This window comes from Vespa crabro, chromosome 22 (assembly GCF_910589235.1).
Source record: "Vespa crabro chromosome 22, iyVesCrab1.2, whole genome shotgun sequence".
In the NCBI taxonomy this organism is placed as follows: Eukaryota; Metazoa; Arthropoda; class Insecta; order Hymenoptera; family Vespidae; genus Vespa; species Vespa crabro.
Window position 1 is genome coordinate 2,931,088 of NC_060976.1, and position 16,356 is coordinate 2,947,443.

Below are 16,356 nucleotides of genomic sequence, written 5' to 3' on the forward strand. Positions count from 1 at the left end.
TAGATGTCAATGAACGCAACGGCAGGTACTATTCTCGTCGATCAAGAGATCAATCGAATACTTTTGGAACGGGCACAAGAATGTTTCGAGCAACAATCCGCAAATACCACTTCTCCACCAGGTAAGATTAGACGTAAGAAAAGAAAAAAAAAAAAAAAAGAAAAAAAAAAGAAAAAAAAGGAATAGAAAAAGAAGAAAAACAAAAAAAAGAAAGGAGGAGAGAAAAAAATAAAATAAAAAGAAAAGTATATAGTACATTAAAAGTATTATCAATGACGTTGCTCGTATTAAATGAATATGTTATTGTGCATTTTTTGAGAAACAAAACGAAACAAAAAAGAAAAGAACAAAGTCTATATTTCACATTAATTAAATGATTAACATTTCCTATGATTATTCAGTTTCTGTATAGACATATACGGTATACGTCTCGTGCATACTTAGATCTTATCGTTAAAATGCTTTCCGAGAAATTATTAAAAAGATGCATTAGCAGATGAACTAAGTAAAGTAATTGATTAGACTATTCAAACAGAGAAAAAAAAAGAATGTGTGTGTGTGTGTGTGCGTGTGTACGAAAAAGAAGTGGCAAGAGAGGAGAGAAAAGTGTAAGAAAAAGAAAAAAGGAAAAAAGAAAAAGAAAAAGAAAGAAAAAAAGAACAGGGAAAAAGAAATGATCCGATATAAGAACTGAGACATAAGATAATAATCGTAATATCATACATAATGATATCAAAATCTACATAATATTTTTCGAACATCTATTTGATTCAATTGTTAATTCATGAAATCCAAAGGATTTTCATCGTTTTAATACGTTGAATACTCGTAAAATTTTCAATTGCATTAATAATCAAATACCATTTCGTTTTAATTAATCAACACTGCGGTCGAATATCTTCTCTATATATGTATATCAGATTTCGCTTAATCGAGAATTAACATTGAATTATTATAATTGATTTCATAATTCAGTTCATCGATTCGATAACAATGGCATAAAGAAAGTTTTCTTCTTTGTACTTCTTTCTTTTCTTTTTCATTTAGTTTCGTTTTTTTTTCTTTACTTTTTTTTTTTTTTTTTTTTTTTTTTTTTTTTTTTTTTTTTTTTTTTTTTTTTTTTAATGAAAAAAAAATACGATCTTAGAAAAGACTATACGTAGCAATATTTATCATATCGTATGCGATATTATCGAAGAATATCGTATGTAAATTTTTCTATCTCAAGATTTCTTTTTCATTATCTCGTTTAACATATTATATACATGTATATAATATATATATATATATGTATATATACATTATACATACATAATATACAGAAGTAGTCTTTTGCAAACAGATCGAACTCTCTCTCTCTCTCTCTCTCTCTCTCTCTCTCTCTCTCTCTCTCTCTCTCTCTCTGCCTCTCTGTCTCTCTGTCTCTCTCTTCCTTTTTTGTTTTTTTCTCTCGATCGATCGCAATTCATCTTATTTCCTTATTTACGAATAAACTGTTCTGTTCTTATTTTAAAATATTACTTTTAATAATTTCGTCAATTGTTTTTCTTTGATATAGACGGTTTTTTTCTATTATCAGAAGCTTGAAAGATAAGACGATAAAAATATTTCAATCCACGTAAAAGAACTATGATAATATAGAGTGTTATAATGATACCAAGTAGTATCACTCCGTAGACGTCAAACAAATTTTTTTGCCACCAAGGTAAATGAATGGCCGGCGATTGCAAGATATTACCGTGTTTGATAACATATTCAATCCAATATATTGCCGTGTCCATAGCTGATTGTGGCCTATCGGCAAACGTCTTAGAAAGTTTCTTCACGTTTTTCCTAGAAATAAACAAACAAACAAACAAACAAACAAATAAACAAACGAATAAACGAATGAATAAACGAATGAACGAATGATCATTATAATAAATGAAAATATTTCCTTAATCCATTGATGGATACGATAATAATTACGTTTGAGATATTATTAATAGTGACGTTAATACGTTAGAAAACAGTGAGTAATAATGACTAACGTTAATTGTCGTGATAATCAAAATTGCGCGTTTAGTAAGAATCGTTTTTATTGTTTACCAAAAAAAAAAAAAAAAAAAAAAAAAAAAGAAAAAAAGAAAAAAAGAAGAACTAAAAATATTAAAGGAAAATATAAATGATATATGTACAATTCGTAATAATGACATATTACGCCGTGACGTTATTAAATTCATTCCTCGTTTCTTTTTATTAAACTTTTTTTTTTTTTTATACGATATTGCATTAGCACAAATATTTGTTATTTGTTTTGTCTTGTTTCTTCTATTTTTTGTTTTCTTTTTTCCTTTTCTTCTATCATTTCTTTTATTTTTTTTTCTTTTTTCTTTTCTTTTCTTTTTTTTTTTTTTTCTAATTATTTCTCGATATATAAGAAATATAATATAATAATAAATGATATGATAAAAGTATTTTAGAAAAGAATACTTTGAATTGATAGTCCATTTGATTTTACGACAGGATCATATTAAACGTCATAGAAAAATAATTTTATTTCAAAAAGTTCTTACGTAACTCGTAAAAACTTATTTTATGTATTATCCTATCAATTTTGTGATTTTATTGATCACATATAAAAGTTTTCTTTTTCTTTTTTTTTCCTTCGGCCCCCCCCCCCCTGTCCCACTCCCATTCCCCCCACCCCCTTCTCCTTCTCTCTGTGGAAACACGTGAGAAATCATTTTTACAAAAATCAAATCGATAATACTTACATGTAGGAAGGATCATTTAGAATGGTTTCCAAGGCATTTGTCAATTTTTCTTCGGTGATCTCTTGAAACGAATCAAGGGAAATGGCTATCTTCCTATCCACATAATTTTGTATATTTATTTTTTGATCGCCAAAAAGTGGTATACCTATCATTGGAACTCCACAGTATATCGATTCTGTTGTACCCATAAGACCACCATGAGTAATGAATGCACGTGTATTTTTGTGTTCTATAACATTAGATAAAAGAAAGAGATAAAAGAAATGGAAATAGGAACAATAATTATTAAATTTAATTAAAATTAAATTCAACGGAATACATATGTATCGATAATTATTTTAAATGATAAGTTAAGTTATTTTAAAGAGATAATTGTTAAGTATGTTAAAAGTATGTATTCATGATAAAAGTTATTTATGATATTTAAATATATGCCAATGTTTAGATAATATTTATGTTATCGTATATACATACATATATATACATATATATATATATATATATATATATATATATATATATATATATTCAATCGATCCTTTAATAAAGGAATTCTCTGGGTTAAAGATAATAAGTTTAGTAAAGATAATAAATTTTTGCTTTTCTTTTTTTTTTTTTTTTTTCTTTTTTTTTTCTTTCTTCTTTTACTCACTCAATATTGGTATCTGAGAAAACCAGCTCTGAGTCATAACATTTTTCGGTAAGCCAGGTAATAATTCCTCCTTCTTTGCCACCTTCATTAGTACACGGACGGGCGCAATTTTTTCAAATGCTTTGTAAAATATCTCCATCAATTCTTTCGGAAACGTTTCGATTCTGACCATAGAGCCAAACGTGAAATAAACGCATCCGTGTTTGCTTTCGTCCAACCATTTTTGTACTTCCTTTTAAATGATTCATCATGAGCTCGTCAATTAACAATTTAACAATAATAATCGATCATATGAATAATATTTAACTTACCGGTGATAATGGGTCTATGTCATTGCTAAGATGCAATCCACCGACTTCGATTACAGATTGCGGAAATGATCTAATACCGTGTACACTATGATGAGAATTAACTAATACCAATGATAGTTTATCGAAGAGATCTTTTATAGTCGTCTCCATACCAAAATGTTTTTTTATTAATTCAGTTTGTTTATTGGTATAATAATCCATTTGAATTTGTAAATAATAAATTGTTATTGTGTTTATTAATCTTTGCCAGAATGTCATTTGTTGGGAGTAACCCGAGAGAATATTTGGTACGTAAGCCGTTTCAGTTGGTACGCCAATAAAATGACTCGTCCAATCGTGAAATGGAGAAGACATCATACCAACTATTGGTAAATTTAAATGACGACCAAACGCAAGATAACAATGAGCGACAAATAGCTGAAAGGTATTAATTTCAATTACCAATGTTTCTCAAATATACCCGTTCATTCGAAATATTATATATAATATCTCGCTGCTATATAAAATCGTTCTATCATTTCTATATTTAGTGTTCGCGTCGTCTTAACACGATTGGTATTTAACAATTACGTAATTCTATTTTAATTCTAATTTAAGACATGCTCGGTATTTTCCCCCAAGAACGTTTTCTTTGTTATTATATGAAAGCATCGGTTATTTTGACGAAGTCCAAGGACATATTAACGCGATTATTTGCTAAGTCATCGTTAATAGCTTTTAAAGTATATTGGATAGATAACTGCACCGGGAAAATTTCTACTTCGTAAGGTTCAACGTAATATATCCAGTTATATTAAGAGAAAGAGTGAGAGAGAGAGAGAGAGAGAGAGAGAGAGAGAGAGAGAGAGAGAGAGAGAGAGAGAGAGAGAGAGAGAGAGAATAATTGATTTACATTATGAATTATAATCAATCAAACGTGTTACCTCTGTGATGACGAGATCATAAGGTGGATTTTCTGCTGGATTTTTTATTATTTTTTGTAATTGTGGTTGCTCCAGTAACTCGCATAATTTAAAACCTGCCATATATGTAAGACGTTCTAAATTCATACTGCCAAACAGTGCGATTTCCTTTGCGGTTAGATTGTTAACAGCTATCCCCATAGTATTTTCCAAAATGATCTCTCTATAATTGGGATTGTTATATCGTGATTTAAAATGCGTAATTACGTCAACTTGGTGACCACGTTCAGCGAGTCCTTTCATTATTGCCTCCATCATGACCCAATGACTTTTTCCATTAATCGGGAATACACCTAAAATTTTATATCCATCGGTGGAACATTGGGAGGCTATAAAAGCCAGAAAAAATGTTAGGATGATGAGTCGCATTTTTTGGACTTGTTGATTACCTGTTGATAAAAAAAAAAAAAAAAAAAAAAAAAAGACATGTTATTAGAATTATTTTTATCTCGAATCCGAGTATCATTTCGATGATAATTAATATAGAAAAGATCATTATTTATTCGTTCGATATTATCATAATTATTATTATTATTATTATTATTATTATTATTATTTATTATTTATTATTTATTATTTATTATTTATTATTTATTATTTATTATTTATTGATAGAGAGTAATGTAAATTGTAGCTGTCTTATGTTATCATTAATGATTGATACATGTGAAAAATGGATGCGCGATAATGCGATATTTGTCTCTATCATTTCTCTTATCAGTATTCTGAAATTATCTTAGAGCAATTTTTTCTTTTTTTTTCTGTTATTACGTAAGAAAGAATTTCTATTTCTAATAATATTTTATTTTTCCTTTTTTCTCTCTTTTACAAACACACACACACACACAGACATGGACACACACACACACACATTGAGATACACAGACACACATGTATTTATTTATTTATTTATTTATTTATTTATATACTATACGCTTCATTTCTAATATTCTTTCTCCTACGATGACTTTATATTTTTGAAACGTCGAATGATACGCATATTTCGTAAGTAATAATCCTTTAAGATTTTCAAATAAATCCGTACGATTGAGATTTTATTACGTTGCGTGTAAACAGAAAAAGAGAGAAAAAAAAAAGTAAGAAGAAGAAGAAAGAAGTACATAAAGTACATAAATAAAACTTTTGTGAATGGTTTTACTCACTCTTTCTTATGCATTCATGAGACGTCGTTGATAACGACACGGAGATTGGCCAAGATTATTGTTACACGTTACGAGGGCGGAAATGGACTGACGTGTTTGATCTCTCACAAAGAAAGTTGGATGCGTTTGGTCGTCTGAATATTCGGACTAACAATAAAGTTTACCGCTAGAGGCAGGACTAACTTATAGCTTGTGGCGACATTGGACTTTATACTTGGTCGAAGTTACAAAATCATTTCTGTCATTTCAATCGTTATAGAATAATACAGCATCATCTTCTTATGTCTTCACCTCGCAGTATTAAATTTTTTTCTTTTTCTTTCCTTTTCATTTTTTTCCATTTTTTCTTTTTTCCTTCCTTTCTTTCTTTTTTTCTTTCTATCTTTCTTTTCTCTCTTTCTTCATCTTCTTCTTTTTCTCTTTTTTTTTCTTTTCTCTCTCTCTCTCTTTTTTTTTTTTTAATTTTCTTTTCTTTTCATTCTCCTCCCTCCTCCTCCTCCTCCTCCTCCTCCTCATCCCCTATCGAGATGAGATTCATTTCGAAATTATCTACCTTACCGACGGAGTACGTTTACTTTCTTCCCGTGTATCTTTTCAAAATTTAAGCCGATTTTTAATAAACCGATTAGTTTCATTATAATGATCGATGCTGATCATTTTAATGGGGAAACTTACACGGGAAACTTTTCAAAGAATTTTTCTTTTTTACTCCAAGCAAACTAGTAATATTATTATTATTATTATTATTATTATTATTATTATTATTATTATTATTATTATTATTATTATTATAGATCGTTCGATTCATCTTGATCTCAATTATAATATCACGATAGTATGTGGCTCTTTGTTTGTCCGTTTATGCGAAAAAAATTATTTATATGTTGTATATCGTATTATTTGTTCTCATCTTGTAAGAAACAATTTTTGTCTATTTTTTCTATCATTTCTTTTATTTTTTTTTTCTTTTTTTGTTTCTTGTTTCTTGTTTTTTTTTTTTTTTTTTTTTTGTGGTATCTGATATACCCAGTGAGATAGGCTACTGTTTAAGTGTCGGCGCCTTCTATATATATATATAGTACACGCACGTGCACATACATCATGAGAACTATATTTTACGTGGCAGTAGTTACTTAAAACCGGATTTTATATGATACTTTTTCATTGAACTATTATGTAGCATCATTTTTTGATGACCCTCCCCCCCGCTCCTCTCCGCCGCCCCTCTTCTCCACCGCCCCCTGATTTTATCATTAGTTTGTATAAGAACACGCAATATCCAAGCTAAATTTCTATCTATCATGACTATTCATTATGTTACGTATTAATCTAAATAAGTTTGATGATGGACTATAAGGTAATAGAGAGTAAATAAGACAAGTAATTAATTAATAGTTTAAATATATCATACCGATTGATTAGAAATAATTAAATCTTCTTTAGGGGAAATAAAAATTGGTTCGATTCATTCTTTTGTTAGAAATAAATCGATCCTTTTTAAGAGTCGATAAATATCATTTGATAAAGGTCGATTAATGACACCTTTTTTTTTTTTTTGTTTTTCTTTTTTTTTTTTTTTACAAATATCCATAGAAAAAAATATTCTTACGGAAAATATTTTTCTTCTAAGTTTAATCAAATTTTTTAAACCTTTCGATGATAAGAATAATTCTTATCTTTGTGATTTTAAATATCTATGAGTGATAAGTAACGCATTTTATGACTTTATATTGCTTTGGCGTATTTGTTAGTTTATCGGGCTTTAATTTTTATATAACTTTATCGCATATGTATTTTATTTCTAATAGGTTTTTCTTTCTTTCTTTCTTTTATTTTCTTTTTTTTTCTTTTTGTTTTTTATCGACGATTTAATTCGTTACGTTATAAGAAAATTATTTAATCTTTTAATCATTCACAGGTCCGCTTCGTTTCATTATTAATGAAAATTGTAAGAATGACTAAGTAGAAATATTCTGACGTTTATTACTTATGTCTAAGTTAAATTTTAAGCTTCGAAGTTGCCTTTTTAAATTTATTACGCTCCTAAGGAAAACTTATGCATGCAATTATTTTTATTTACTTTAGTGACTATCGTGATCGTCAGAGAAATAACAACGTTCATATCTATATCGATAAAACATTGAGATAATTATAAATAAATATCGATGTATAAGATCTTTCATAATAGTTCCGCAAGTCATCGTAAGATAAAACTTTATTTATATTATAAAAAAAGAACGGTTTATCTATCGATTTAAAATTTATTCATGTTTCCATAACGAAATGTAATTCAACTCTCTCGGCAAAATTATCATATATCGATAATTAATTTCTATGATATGAGAAAATGGTTTAAAAGAAATTAGGATAATCGGTTAAGAATTATCGTTATCTTAAATTAAATTTATTACGACATCTTTTTCACGAGTGAAAAATTGTTATTTTTCTTGGATATTATCATGTTAAGAAGCATTAGTATTAATCGAATTGTTATGTAAATGATGATAACTATAATCAACAATAAGAATACATATATGTCTAAAAGATCATTTTCCCACCAATGCAGGTCCATGGCCGGTGAACGAAGTGCGTCCCATCCGTATTTCACGATATATTCAATCCAATAATTAGCGGTGTCGATTGGCTTCAATGGCCTATCCATAAATTTTTGTGCAATTTTACGTGCAGTCTCCCTGAAAAATATATTGTTATCGTTATTCAAAATGTTTCCAAATAGAAAGTACATAATTTATATATTAGACATATACAATTAGAGTTGATAATATATCATGTTTTTTCGTTGAAAATAATATTCGAAAATGATACGAGAAATTAAATATTTCTATTACCTTTTACCTTGGAAAAGTTAAGAGGCAATTAAATTGCTAATTGAAAGTATGTACCTGTATGTCGAATTATTTAAAATTGTATTCAATGCAGCGTCCATTTCATCTTGCGACAAATTTTCGTAGTCTAGTTTTATTACAATATTCTTTTCAACGTAATTAGCGACATTTGCAAATTGGTCGCAGAAGATAGGTATTCCGATCATTGGAACGCCACATGAAATGGCCTCCTGTGTTCCCATAAGACCACCATGAGTAATAAATGCCTTCACGTTTGGATGTTCTAAAAAAACATTGGATACAATGATTCTACGTAATTTATGAGATACGATATGAATGTGAAAATTTCTGAATGTAATTTAATTAATTATAGGAATGTTATAGTTATTAAAGGACATTGCTAAAGTATGGAATTTTAATAAAACGTTCGAATTTGAGTTAATAAAACTCACGTAAAACTTTCAATTGCGGTATCCATGGTGAAGTGTGAACGTTCTTTGGCAAACCAGGTGGTAACTCTTTGGGATTTGTAATCTTCATTAGAATATTTATTGGAGATATCCTTTCGAAAGATTTATAGAATATATCGAGAATCTTTCTTGGAAATGATTCGATCTTGATCAGAGAACCGAACGAGAAATAGACAAAACCATATTTACTCCCGTCACACCATTTCTGTAACTCCTGTATTACGGAATTAGAATTGAAATGAAACAAATGTTAATTCAATGAAAAAAATCTTTTTTTCGTTAAGACACATTTGACATAGTGTTGTTTTACAATTAGATTTTATTTTCTTACGTGGATGATTCGTACGTTGACTTACAGGTGATAACTTCGAGCCGTCATCTTGAATGTGCAATCCACCAATTTCGACGAAGGCCTGCGTTAATGGTCTGATTCGGTTTACAGTAAAATATGAGTTCACTAGAATCATTGAAATATTCTTTTCCAATTGTCGCACACTCGGTAAATTCGGACCGACGTACTTTCTTATTTGTTCGTCTTGATATTTGGTCAAATGATCGAAGTATATTTTGTTGAAGAAAGTGTGTAGAAAGTTGTACGTTCGTTGCCAAAAATTCATTGGAGCCTTAAAGTTCAATAAATTATTCGGTAGAATGGCTAAATTTTCGGGATTTCCAATATATTGATTTTGCCATGGGTAGAGAATGGAAGAACTGACACCGATCACTGGTACGTTCAAAAGATGTCCGAATATGGCAAAACAATGGGCAGCAAAAACCTACGACAAGTAGAAAAAATAATTTTGTTATTATGAATGATTTCATATTGTTATTTTATGTAGATATAGTTTGTCGATTAGACTTTTCGAATTACTAGAAATTATATTATGTGTATATTTATTTTAATTTACGTAACTTATACGATCGTGCAGAGAAAAAGACTTACGAATACTTATTTTGGTCTTTACATTTATCTTAAACTTATTATTCACTATGTTTTTGGCCGATATTATATAATAGCCTCATATTAATTTATCACATATGTTTTTTATTTCTTAATGATATCGAATGATTTGATAGCAAATGAATTTTGAAGCTTATAATGTGTAGTTATGGTCAAGCATAGTACGTGATCAGTTTAACATTTAATCTTTAACTGGATGCATAATTTTTAGTTTTTCTTTCATTTTCCCTGTCATTTTTTTTTTTTTTTCCTTGAATTGCATTGAAATGCATGCGTCATTAAAAATTTTTTTTGTAGAGACATGCAAATATTCGACATCTTGCATATGAAAAAAAAAAAAAAAAAAAAAAAAAAAGAAAAAAAAAAAGAAATGAAAAACAAAAATGTTAAAGAAATACCTCTATCAGAACGACATCATAGGGTGGATTTTTGGGAGGATTGTGAATTAGTTCCTGAATTTCTGGATTTGCCAAGTGTTCACAAAGATTATTACCACATATGGTTGAGGTAAAGTCCACCAAGGAGAATTTCCTTGCGGTATTGTATGACATGTTGTTGACAATATTCATTTCCAATGGTATCACAACCAAATCGGTATAATTAACGAATGGTTTTTTCAATGGGTACGTACTAATCACATCGACTTGATGACCCTTCTTAGCGAGACCTTTCATCAAACTTTCGAACATGATAAAATGACTTTTTCCATGGTATGAAAATATTCCGAGAATTCTATATCCGTGAGATGACGTTAAACATAAGTAAATCCAAAAAATAATGCATAGTGAGGCTTTCATTTTTTTCTTTCAAAAATCTTTTCTTACTTCACTTTCTTTGTTTCTTCTTATTATTTTTTTGTTCTCATGTAAAATACCGTCACTACTTCTTTTCGAAATATGACATGATTTTTAACTCATTCGTTCGTTTATATACGTAACATGAATATTCGGTCAGCAGTGATAACCTTCCACGATAACATTTAGTTCGAATTCTTTTCCCATTTACGGTTAATTGTTTTTTTCTACGAATTTAATACCTGTCAATATATTAACTCTTGAAAAATATTATTTATAATTTTGTAAATGTATGATGAGCTCTAGCACATTGGCGAATAATTTAATCTTCGTTCATTAAATTTTTATCGTTATCGGGGAACTATAAATTTTTAAAGTAATTTAGTTTAATTTCTTTTTTTTTTTTATTTTTTTTTTTTTTTTTTTTTTTTTTTTTACAAACGTCATGATAACGGAACAATTACGTCAAGGTCAGTGAATGTATTTAAGTTTATAGAAGAGGAACTTTAATTGTCGAGAAATTACTATTGATGCATGTCACTAATGTTCAACGAAGATCATAAATTTTTTCTAACGCATGTGATAATTATCTTTTAGAAAACTAATACTTTAAAATGCCTGGACCATTGAGGAGTCATACTCAAAATTAGTCTCGAACGTGAATGATTATTGAACTATTACCAATATATCTGAATCACTTTTGACACTGTATTGATAATGCAAAAATTTTTAATTAATATATATAAACTATTGGAACTTTTAGATAACTTTGAGGTACAACAAAACATAACAATCGTAACTGTTATGTAATAATATTACAATACATAGTATCAGTTTGGCATTACAACAACCTACTGATGGAAAATAATTATTATATAATATAGTAAACGGTAGCATATACTTGTACGAGTACATTGATTGTATTTACTGACTTATCTAACTTGTTGATTGTTAATGTGAGTTTTTTTGCCGAACGATATCTTAATTATTATTATTATTATTACTATTATTAATATTACTATTATTATTATTATCATTAATATGAACTTTTAATTTGTACAAAAATGTTACTATAAATATTTCGTATTATTTTCGTACATTTTTATTGATCTTATCAATAAAAATTATAAAAAATGACTCGCAGAAATATTGATATATCGAGTATTTATATTGAAATCAATCGTTAAGTAATTAGTCCTTTAATAAATTCATTAATTATTAGTTAGAAGTTAAATTTTCGAAGAAAATTTTGTTAAAAATCCTAATATTCATCACTTTTAACAATTAACTTATTGTAAATCAATAGAATGTTCATTTCTATATCGATAAAAAATTGGGATACATAATTGAAGATATATTTGGAAATAGTAAATATTGGAATATTACTATGAGTTATCATAGATAAAACCTTATTTTCTGAACAAAATTGTTTATCGATATATAATTTATTTATACATTGATATCAGAATGAAATCGAGTTGATCTTTTAAACATCATCACAAATTTACCATCTGTTGATTGTATTGATAGGAACAAATTCCAAATACATTTATGCTTTAAAAAACCATGAAATATTCTAACACCGAAATCAAATTGTTATAACATTTTCTTCATGCGTGAAACGTTAATATTTGGGTTAGATAAAATTATACTGAGAAACATTCTAATTAATCGAATTGTTATGTAAATGATGATAACTATAATCGACAATAAGAATATATATACGTCTAAAAGATCGTTTTCCCACCAATGCAAGTCCATGGCCGGTGAACGAAGTGTGTCCCATCCGTATTTCACGATATATTCAATCCAATAATTAGCGGTGTCGATTGGCTTCAATGGCCTATCCAAAAATTTTTGTGCAACATTACGTGCGGCCTCCCTAAAAAAAAAATATTATTATCGTTATTCAAAATGTTTCCAAATAGAAAGTACATAATTTATATATTAGACATATACAATTTGAGTTGATAATATATCGTGTTTTTTCGTTGAAAATAATATTCGAAAATGATACGAGAAATTAAATATTTCTATTGGCTTTTGCCTTGGAAAAGTTAATAGACAATTAAACGGCTAATTGAAAGTATGTACCTGTATGTGGAATTATTTAAGATTGCGTTCAATGCAGCGTCCATTTCATCTTGTGACAAATTTTCGTAGTCTAGTTTTATTGCAATATTGTGCTTCACATAATTAATGACATTTGCAAATTGGTCGCCGAAAATAGGTATTCCGATCATTGGAACGCCGCATGAAATGGCCTCCTGTGTTCCCATAAGACCACCATGAGTAATAAACGCCTTCACGTTTGGATGTTCTAAAAATACATTGATACAATACAATGATTCTACGTAGTTTATGAGATACGATATGAACGTGAAAATTTCTGAATGTAATTTAATTAATTGTAGGAATGTTATAGTTGTTAAAGGACATTGATAAAGGATGGAATTCTAATAAAACGTTCGAATTTGAGTTAATAAAACTCACGTAAAACTTTCAATTGCGGTATCCATGGCAAAATGTGAACGTTCTTTGGCAAACCAGGTGGTAACTCTTTGGGATTTGGAATCTTCATTAGAATATTTACTGGCGATATCCTTTCGAAAGATTTATAGAATATATGGAGAATCTTTCTTGGAAATGATTCAATCTTGACCATTGAACCAAACGTGAAATAGATAAAACCATCTTTACTTTCGTCCAACCATTTCTGTAGCTCCTGTATTACGGAATTAGAAATGAAATAAAAAAAAAATGTTAATTCAATGAAAAAAATCTTTTTTCGTTTAGACACATTTGATACAGTGTTGTTTTACAATTAGATTTTATTTTCTTACGTGGATGATTCGTACGTTGACTTACAGGTGATAATTTCGAGCCGTCATCTTGAACGTGCAATCCACCGATTTCTATGTAGGCCTGCGTTAAAGGTCTAATTCCGTCCATAGTAAAATATGAGTTCATCAAAATTATGGAAATATTTTTTTCCATTTGTTGCACACTCGGTAAATTCGGACCGACGTACTTTCTTATTTGTTCATCTTGATATTTGTTAAAATGATTCAAGTATATTTTGCTGAATACTGTGTATAGAAAGTTATACGTTCGTTGCCAAAAGTTCATTGGACTGTTAAACTGCAATAAATTATTGGGACAGGTGGCCAAATTTTGGGGATTTTCTAAGAAAGAACTGAGCCATAAATAATTTGCAGTACTGACACCGATCACTGGTACATTAAGAATATGTCCGAATATAGCAAAACAATGAGCAGCAAGAACCTAAGGCAATTAGAAAAAATAATCCAGTCACTAAGAGTTCTTTCATATTATTATTTTCTAATGATCCGTTTTGTCTGGACAATTAGTCTTTTATAAATTATCAAATTATCATCTTCCGTATCAATATTTAATTTTACATAATAACTTATACGATTTTGCACAGAAAAAGGCGTGCGAACTAGATTCTCATCTCTATATTCATCTTTAACTTATTATTCGCGTTGTTTTTTGTCGAGATTATAAATTATCATAACGTTAATTTATCATGTATAATTTTTGTTTTCTAATACTATCGTATGATCGGAAGCATACAAATTGGAAACATAATGTAAAATAACATAATGTAAGTCATAGTCAAGAATAGAACGTGATCAGTTTAACATTCAATTTTTAATTGATGCTGAAGTTTTTAGTTCTTTTATCATTTTCCCCTGTCATTTTTTTCTTCAACTGCATTTAAATGCATGCATTATTTAAAATACTTTGTGGAGATATGGAAAAGTTTGACATATTACGTAAAAAGATATAAGTCTGTTAATATAATTTTAAGAAAAGGATGAAAAAAAGGAAAAAAGAAAAAGATGAAAAACAAAAAAGTTAAAGGAATACCTCTATCAGAACTACGTCATAAGGTGGATCCATCGGAGGATTGTGGATTAGTTTTTGGATTTTTGGATGTTCCAAGCATTCACAAAGCTGATAACCAGCTATGGTTGAAAACACTTCTAATATTGTCATTTTATTTATGATATCGTACGGAATATTATTGACATAATTGATTTCTTCTGATATCACAATTAAATCAGTATAATTGACGAATGATTTTTTCAGTGGGAACGGACCAATTACATCAACCTGATGACCCTTCTTAGCGAGACCTTTCATTAAACTTTCGAACATTATAAAATGACTTTTCACTTTATATGGAAATATTCCAAGTATTCTATATCCTTGGGATAACTTAAGGCACAAACTCATCCACAAAATAATGCATAGTAAAATCTTCATTTTTTATTTTTTTTTTTTGAATCTTTTTTTCTTCGATTCTTCTTCGTTTTTCCTTGTATCTGTCCTTATGCAATTTACCGTTGCTACTTCTTCCCGTAATGTGAAATTTTTTTAATTCATCCGTTCGTTTATATATGCATATTTCGTCAAGAAAATAATAATATAAAACAACATTTAGCGTGATGTTTTTTTCCTTTATTTATATGCATTTTCCATACTAAGATAGTACATTTACATACACTTGTTGTTTAAACAATATGGTAGATAGCTAGTAAATGGTCAACGTTTAAACTAAATATTTAAACTATCATGAATTTTTAAGGTTATGAAGAAAATATTTATATACACGGTAATTTCGTTTTATCTTTTTTTTTGTTTTTTTTTTTTTTTTTTTTTTTTTTTGTTTTTGCACAATCATCGTAATAACGGCATGATTACGTCAAAGACGGTGAATGTATTTAAGGCTATAGAGAATGAGCGTTAACGAGCGTTCTCGAAAAGTTACTATTAATGCATGTCACTAACGATCAACGAAGACCACGAATTTTAATGCATTCGATAATCATCTGTTGGAGACTTAACACTTTAAACTTATGGGTCATGGATCATTTAACGATAAATATATCTTCGTTTTTCGTGGACTTATGCTCGAAATTATCCGAACTGTGAATATTGAGCTATTATCAATATATCGGAATCATTTTTTTTACATTAAATTGATAATGCAAAAGACTTAAGTGAATATGTCAATTTAAACGATTTAAACTCTTTGATAACTTTTATTAAGAGGAAAAACAAAACATGACAACCGTAACTATTATATTGTAAACAATATATATTAAACAGTATCATTTTTTGTATGGGTATATTGTACTTACTGACTGATTTAACTTGCTGGTTGGTATAGTGAGTCGTCTGTTATCAAACGATTCCCTTAATATTTGGAATCGATGATTTCGATATGGATTTTTCTTTGATACAAAAATATGAATTATTATTGATATCTTTTTTATCATCGATAAAAAATTGCGATACATAATTGAAGATAAATTTGGAAATAGTAGATATTTGAATATTTCTATTAGTCATCATAGATAAAATCTTATTTTTTTCTGAACAAGATCGTTTATCGATCTATAATTTATTCA

The 16,356-nt window shown here is 28.5% G+C and overlaps 1 protein-coding gene across 1 annotated transcript; it reads right to left on the reverse strand.

Moving 5' to 3' along the window:
- Positions 1–336: 336 nt before the first annotated feature.
- Positions 337–15,328, reverse strand: LOC124431841. Its single transcript, XM_046980182.1, has 16 exons — positions 14,810–15,328; positions 13,784–14,200; positions 13,409–13,640; positions 13,010–13,235; positions 12,519–12,797; positions 10,520–10,928; positions 9,517–9,936; positions 9,143–9,374; positions 8,748–8,973; positions 8,256–8,537; positions 5,845–5,900; positions 4,643–5,070; positions 3,720–4,136; positions 3,409–3,640; positions 2,757–2,985; positions 337–1,833 (listed from the first exon to the last, which is right to left on the reverse strand). Exons 1-16 carry the CDS (start codon positions 15,206–15,208, stop codon positions 1,536–1,538), a joined length of 4,782 nt encoding a protein of 1,593 aa, XP_046836138.1. The 5' UTR covers positions 15,209–15,328; the 3' UTR covers positions 337–1,535.
- Between the last annotated feature and the right edge of the window lie 1,028 nt (positions 15,329–16,356).